We start from the raw sequence: 7,500 nt of genomic DNA on the forward strand, positions 1-7,500 counted from the left end.
AGCCTTGTTCGAGTGCATGGCATCATCAAAAATGAAAATTATGTTGACATTTTGAGGGATAATATGCAGAAATCTGCTCGTAGTCTAGCCTTAGGTCGTCACTGGGCCTTTCAACAAGACAATGATCCAAAGCATACATCGTAATTGGTCCAACAGTTCCTGAAGGATACCAAAACCAAGGTCCTGGAGTGGTCTGCATAGAGCCCAGACCTCAATCCTATTGAGAATCTGGCGAGTGCTCAAAGTGAATGTCCATGCTCGGAAACTACACAATTTGGACCAGCTGGAGCAATTTGCAATGAAAGAATGGGCTAAAATCACTCAGGAGACCTGTGCCAACCTAGTAAAGAACTACTCTAAGAGGTTGTTGTCAGTTGTGGCACCGAAAGGGTACACTATTGACTATTAATGACCAGGGGGCTAATAATTTTGGACGTTTCATTTTTGCCCTGTCTTGTTTCAACTCACTATTTCAATTAAAAATCCTAATCAAACTTAGTGGACATTTTGTCTTTGTTAAGAGTTTTGTCCAATTTCATAAGGGGGCTAATAATTTTGGCCTCAACTGTATACACACACTTATACACGCACCTATACACACACATTCATGCACCTATACACACATACTCATACATATACACACACCTATACACACACATTCATGCACCTATACACACATACTCATACATATACACACACCTATACACACACATTCATGCACCTATACACACATACTCATACATATACACACACCTATACACACACATTCATGCACATATACACACATACTCATACATATACACACACCTATACACACACATTCATGCACATATACACACACCTATACACACACATTCATGCACCTATACACACATACTCATACATATACACACACCTATACACACACATTCATGCACATATACACACATACTCATACATATACACACACCTATACACACACATTCATGCACATATACACACACCTATACACACACATTCATGCACCTATACACACATACTCATACATATACACACACCTATACACACACATTCATGCACCTATACACACATACTCATACATATACACACACCTATACACACACATTCATGCACATATACACACATACTCATACATATACACACACCTATACACACACATTCATGCACATATACACACATACTCATACATATACACACACCTATACACACATTCACACATACATACACATGTACACATACATGCATATACATACATACATACATACATACACATACATATGCACACATACATATGCACACACATACCTACACACACATTCATACCTATACACATATATACACATACATATGCACACTCCTATACACACATACATAACTATACACACAAAAACACACACCTATACACACACTTACACACACACACACACGCATATATATATATATATATATATATATATATATATATATATATATATATATATATATATATATATATATATATACACACACACACACACACACACACACCTATATATACACACAAACATACATACATACTGTACATACACACACACATGCATACGTACATACAGACATACACATACATACATCATTATTAAGGGAAAACAAAATCCAAACCTGATGAGATGGCCCTGTTTTGTTTTCCCTTAATAATAAAAACCTTCATTTAAAAACTGCATGTTGTGTTTACTTCTGTTATCTTTGACTAATATTTAAATTTGTTTGATGATCTGAAATATTAAAGTGTGACAAACGGGCAAAAAAAACAAACAAACAGCACTTTCACACCACTGTACATACATACATACATTATTAATACTTTCTATACTTATTTTTAAATGTGTATACTTTAGAGTGGCTTGTTTGTGTTTGTTTACACAGATTAGGTTTGTTGAGTTATGCTTATTTAGAATGCCCAGTACACACTTTTCTTATCCCGGTGTGATGATGTCACTTCCTGTGCTGCAGATTCTGTCATATCTGCACAAGCAGAAGTTCAGGCAGGGTGTGGACGAGATGCTGCATCGCCTCTACATGCCCATCCTGTGGAAAGCTCTGAAGGTAGATGACAAGTGAAGCTCATCACATCACGGCACAACAGCAACACATAACACTGTAACCGTAGTGTGTGTGTGTGTGTGTGTGTGTGTGTGTGTGTGTGTGTGTGTGTGTGTTGTAGTCGGTGAACGCAGAGGTTCGAGCGAACGCCACCCTTCTTTTCACCGAGGCGTTCCCCATCCAGGACCCCAACATGAGCAGCGACCGAGTGGACGAACTGGTGCAGAAACAACTCGACACTCTCTTCGTGAGTTTTATCCTCCCGCTTCTCAGTGATGACATCATTTCCTGTCTCTGGCTCCAACATCTGATCGGCAGTCTGTCCATCTTAACAGCACATCCAGGGGGTTTTATCCTTCTTCTCTTCTTCCTCTACTGCTTCTCCATCTCCTCTGATTTCTCTTCTGCCTTTTTCTCTTCTTCTCCTCTATTTGTTCTTCCTCTCCCACCTCTTTTTTTTCATCGTCTTTTTATGCTATTACCTTTCTTATATTTCTCCTGCCTCCTCCTCTTTGTCCACCTCTTCTTTCTATTCTTCTCCTTCACCCTCCTTTCTTCTCTTTTTCTTCTTCCTCCTTTCGTTCCTTCTCATCGTCATCCTCTGCCATTTGCTAGTCGTTCATTCCTCTCTCCTCTCTGCTTTTCTTTTCTCCACTTTCTCTTTTCCTTTTCACCTTACTTCCGTTCTTCTTCTCTTCTTCTGTGGGACAAACAAGGCCGATCCACATAGCGATCCATAATCCAGTCCACATCTTACCATAAACCCCTGACAACTTCAGTCTGTAACTGAGTGAGAAAATAACATCTGTTTGTTGGAGCAAAATGTTGTTTGTTTGGATGTATTTTAGCGTGTGTGTGTGCAGGCACTGCTGGAGGACATGAACCCATCAGTGCGCTGTGCAGCCGTGTTAGGAGCGTGTTCAGTGTTGTCTCGGTGTTGGGAGCTCCTGCCCTCCTCTATTATCACTGACCTGCTGAAGAAGCTGCTGGAGCTCGCCACAGACAGCAGCAGCCCCGACTGTCGCTGTGCTGTCTTTATGGTCTCTCTCTCACTCACACACACACTCTCTCTCTCTCTCTCTCTCTCTCACTCACACACACACGCACACACACGCACACACACTCTCACACTCTCTCTCTCTCTCTCTCTCTCTCTCACACACACTCACTCTCACACACACACTCACTCACACACACACTCTCTCACACACAATAATTACAGAACATTAGTAATTAAAAAGTGTCATAGTTCTATTTCACACAGGAAAATCTCTATAAAAATATTATTATGAATGAAATTGGAAAGTATAAAATAACCTCAATAATAAAGTGATTAGGTTTTTATTTTATGTGGTTATTATTATTTGGTTTTTGCTGCCAGCTTTTGGTGTTATTTTCAGAGCAATATATTATAACATTTATAAAGATGTATATACATGTATAATGTTTTTGTTTCTGTTTATAGCTCTTGTACTATTTCGAATTCTAATTTAAGTTTTGCTTTTTTTTTCTTCAACCTATACACTTTTATGTCCTTTTTTTTATTTATTCCTGTTCTTTTTTTCATCTCTTCCTCCTCTTCACCTTTTTCGTGCTACTCTTCCTTTTATTTATTTTATTTTCTCTGCTCCTTTTCCTCCTTTTTCCTCTTTATTCTCCTTTTTTTTGGGGGGGGGGGGGGTGGGGTGTCGTGGCCTAATGGTTAAAGAGTCTGACTCGTAACCCGAAGGTTGTGGGTTCGAGTCTCGGGCCGGCCACGACTGCGATGCCCTTGAGCAAGGCACCGAAACCAACCCCAACACCACCCCCCCAACACCACCCCCGCTCCCCAGCCACCGCAGCATAAATGGATGCCCACTGCTCCGGGTGTGTGTTCACGGTGTGTGTGTGTGTGTGTGTGTGTGTGTGTGCACTTTGCATGGGTTAAATGCAGAGAATGAATTCTGAGTATGGGTCACCTTATGTCACGTCGCTTTTTCTTCTAACAGTTGCCTTTCTATTCATTTATTTTTTTTCAAGCGGTAGTAGAAAAAGAATAATGTAATGCACACATGATGACTGTGTGTGTGTGTGTGTGTGTGTGTGTGTGTGTGTGTGTGTGTGTGTGTGTGTGTGCGCATACTCAGTGCCTGTCAATGATTCTGGACAATCGGATGAGCCACCCCCTGATGGAGGAGCTGCTCCCGGCGTTGAAGCTCAGTCTCCACGACACATCAGAGAAAGTGCGCGTGGCCTTCGTTGACCTGCTCCTAAAGATTAAAGCCGTCCGTGCAGCCAAGGTGTGTGAGTGTGTGTGCTCGTGAGTGTGTGTGCTCGTGAGTGTGTGTGCGCGCGAGTGTGTGTGCGCGCGAGTGTGTGTGCGCGCGAGTGTGTGTGCGCGCGAGTGTGTGTGCTCGTGAGTGTGTGTGCTCGTGAGTGTGTGTGCTCGCGAGTGTGTGTGCGCGCGAGTGTGTGTGCGCGCGAGTGTGTGTGCTCGTGAGTGTGTGTGCTCGTGAGTGTGTGTGCTCGTGAGTGTGTGTGCTCGTGAGTGTGTGTGCTCGTGAGTGTGTGTGCTCGTGAGTGTGTGTGCGCGTGAGTGTGTGTGCGCGTGAGTGTGTGTGCGCGTGAGTGTGTGTGCGCGTGAGTGTGTGTGCGCGTGAGTGTGTGTGCGCGTGAGTGTGTGTGCGCGTGAGTGTGTGTGCGCGTGAGTGTGTGTGCGCGTGAGTGTGTGTGCGCGTGAGTGCGAGCGCGAGCGTGTGTGTATGTGTATGTGCGTGCACGTGTGTGTGTATGTGTGTATGTGCGTGCACGTGTGTGTGTATGTGTGTATGTGCGTGCACATGTGTATGAGTGTATGTGAGTGTGCGTGTGTGTGTGCGTGTGTGTGTGCGTGTGTGTGTGTGTGCGTGTGTGTGTGTGTGCGTGTGTGTGTGTGTGTGTGTGTGTGAGAAACAGTAAATGTGTGTAGTTTGATATCTGTGTGTTTGTCTCTGTGCTCAGTTCTGGAAGGTGTGTTCGATGGAGCACCTGCTGAAGCGGTTGGAGCTGGACTCGGTGTGTGTGTCGAAGCGTATCGTGAACCTCCTCTTCACCTCCTTCTTCCCTCTCACTCAGCCCGAGGCCGTGTGGTGCGAGCGCTGCGTTTCCATGATCCAGATGAACCACGGAGCCGCTCGCAAGTTCTACCGCTATGCCTACATGTACACCGCGCCCACCAACATAGGTGTGTGTGTGTCTCTGTGTGTGTCGGTCTCTGTGTGTGTGTGTGTCTCTGTGTGTGTGTCTCTGTGTGTGTGTGTCTCTGTGTGTGTGTGTGTGTGTCTCTGTGTGTGTGTGTGTGTCTCTGTGTGTGTGTGTGTGTCTCTGTGTGTGTGTGTGTGTCTCTGTGTGTGTGTGTGTGTCTCTGTGTGTGTGTGTGTCTCTGTGTGTGTGTGTGTCTCTGTGTGTGTGTGTGTGTCTCTGTGTGTGTGTGTGTCTCTGTGTGTGTGTGTGTGTCTCTGTGTGTGTGTGTGTGTCTCTGTGTGTGTGTGTGTGTGTCTCTGTGTGTGTGTGTGTGTCTCTGTGTATGTGTGTGTCTCTGTGTATGTGTGTGTCTCTGTGTATGTGTGTGTCTCTGTGTATGTGTGTGTCTCTGTGTATGTGTGTGTCTCTGTGTGTATGTGTGTGTCTCTGTGTGTATGTGTGTGTCTCTGTGTATGTGTGTGTCTCTGTGTATGTGTGTGTCTCTGTGTGTATGTGTGTGTCTCTGTGTATGTGTGTGTCTCTGTGTATGTGTGTGTCTCTGTGTATGTGTGTGTCTCTGTGTGTATGTGTGTGTCTCTGTGTGTATGTGTGTGTCTCTGTGTGTATGTGTGTGTCTCTGTGTGTATGTGTGTGTCTCTGTGTGTATGTGTGTGTCTCTGTGTGTGTGTGTGTGTGTGTGTGTCTGTGTGTGTGTGTGTCTGTGTGTGTCTGTGTCTGTGTGTGTCTGTGTGTGTCTCTGTGTGTGTGTGTGTGTGTGTGTGTGTGTGTCTCTCTGTGTGTGTGTGTCTCTGTGTGTGGCGACTCGTATACTAAACGAGGGATTATGGGAAATATCTAGGTTTTTCTGTAAAAATGCCCTTATAAAGAAACCATGGTTGTTTTTGTTTACTTTGTTGTCGACGTAGTGAAGCTGATGCTGATGATCCGTAAGTGTTTGAACGCCTGCATCCAGAAGACGGCAGAAAGCCCAGACGAGTCTGTGTGCAGCAACAAGGAGAACTCGGTACCCTCTCAGTCATCACACACACACACACACACACACACACACACACACACACACACACACCTTTAATATATACACAAACTGTATTAGAGTTGTGTTGTAATCCTAATCATTCCTAACACACACACACAGTTGTGCTATTACACAACAAAGGATTAAAGGTTTTCCTTCATAACGTCGTGTCCACAGGTGCTGGAGGACGTGTTGTCGGTGAAGGACACGACGGTCATGGCGAGTCTGTTGGAGTTGGTGGTTATTCTGTGGAAAAGCGTACAGAAATCCCTGCAGCTCAACCAGGAGGCGCTGCAGTACACCACGGTCAAGTTCGCCTCCGTCCTGCCCGAGTACCTTCGTGTCTTTCAGGTCTGTCTTCATCCTCATCCTCACTAGGGATGAGATTTACTTTGTAAACACTACAAGTCCTTTTGAAGAAGGTTAGCACAGGAGGCGGAGCTTATTTTTTCTGGGTCAGAAGAACTCCCTGAAATGAAGTGTTTATCTATTCAGTTCAGTTTGCGGCTTCACTTCCCCGTGAATCAGAATAAAGAGGACGAGGATGCGATTGATTTAACGTCAGACATCAAGGCCAGAGTTGTTCCAAGGAAAGAGATGAATGTTTCAGGTCACTAGAGGGTGCTGTTCACTCACAGTGCAAATGTACAGCGACAGTTTCCTTATCTTACATGTGGTTGTAGTGTAGATTCATCGTGTGTGTGTGTGTGTGTGTGTGTGTGTGTGTGTGTGTGTGTGTGTGTGTGTGTGTGTGTGTGTGGGACAGGACGAGCGATGTACAGCTGCACTCATCCGCTTGGCGTCTTTACTTCCTGTGTCTGCTGTTCCAGCATTCAGGTCTGTCTGAAGCTCCACTGCGCGCGCACACACACACACACACACACACACACACACACACACACACACACACACACACTCATACTGAACAGATACACACTTGTGCTCACTGCACACACACACACACACACACACACACACACACTCATACTGAACAGATACACACTTGTGCTCACTGCACACACACACACACACACACACACACACACTCATACTGAACAGATACACACTTGTGCTCACTGCACACACACACACACACACACACACACTCATACTGAACAGATACACACTTGTGCTCACTGCACACACACACACACACACTCATACTGAGCAGATACACACTTGTG

The 7,500-nt window shown here is 44.7% G+C and overlaps 1 protein-coding gene across 1 annotated transcript in view; it reads left to right on the forward strand.

Moving 5' to 3' along the window:
* Positions 1-7,500, forward strand: part of ncapg2 (non-SMC condensin II complex, subunit G2) — a 23,078-nt gene that overhangs the window by 4,593 nt on the left and 10,985 nt on the right. The window contains exons 9-16 of the mRNA XM_027145556.2: positions 1,990-2,082; positions 2,201-2,326; positions 2,943-3,119; positions 4,206-4,358; positions 5,059-5,281; positions 6,207-6,304; positions 6,494-6,667; positions 7,083-7,153. Coding sequence (XP_027001357.2) covers positions 1,990-2,082; positions 2,201-2,326; positions 2,943-3,119; positions 4,206-4,358; positions 5,059-5,281; positions 6,207-6,304; positions 6,494-6,667; positions 7,083-7,153 — 1,115 coding nt within the window. The remainder of the gene's footprint in view (positions 1-1,989; positions 2,083-2,200; positions 2,327-2,942; positions 3,120-4,205; positions 4,359-5,058; positions 5,282-6,206; positions 6,305-6,493; positions 6,668-7,082; positions 7,154-7,500) is intronic.

The sequence above is a fragment of the Tachysurus fulvidraco genome, chromosome 1 (assembly GCF_022655615.1).
Source record: "Tachysurus fulvidraco isolate hzauxx_2018 chromosome 1, HZAU_PFXX_2.0, whole genome shotgun sequence".
Taxonomy (NCBI): domain Eukaryota; kingdom Metazoa; phylum Chordata; class Actinopteri; order Siluriformes; family Bagridae; genus Tachysurus; species Tachysurus fulvidraco.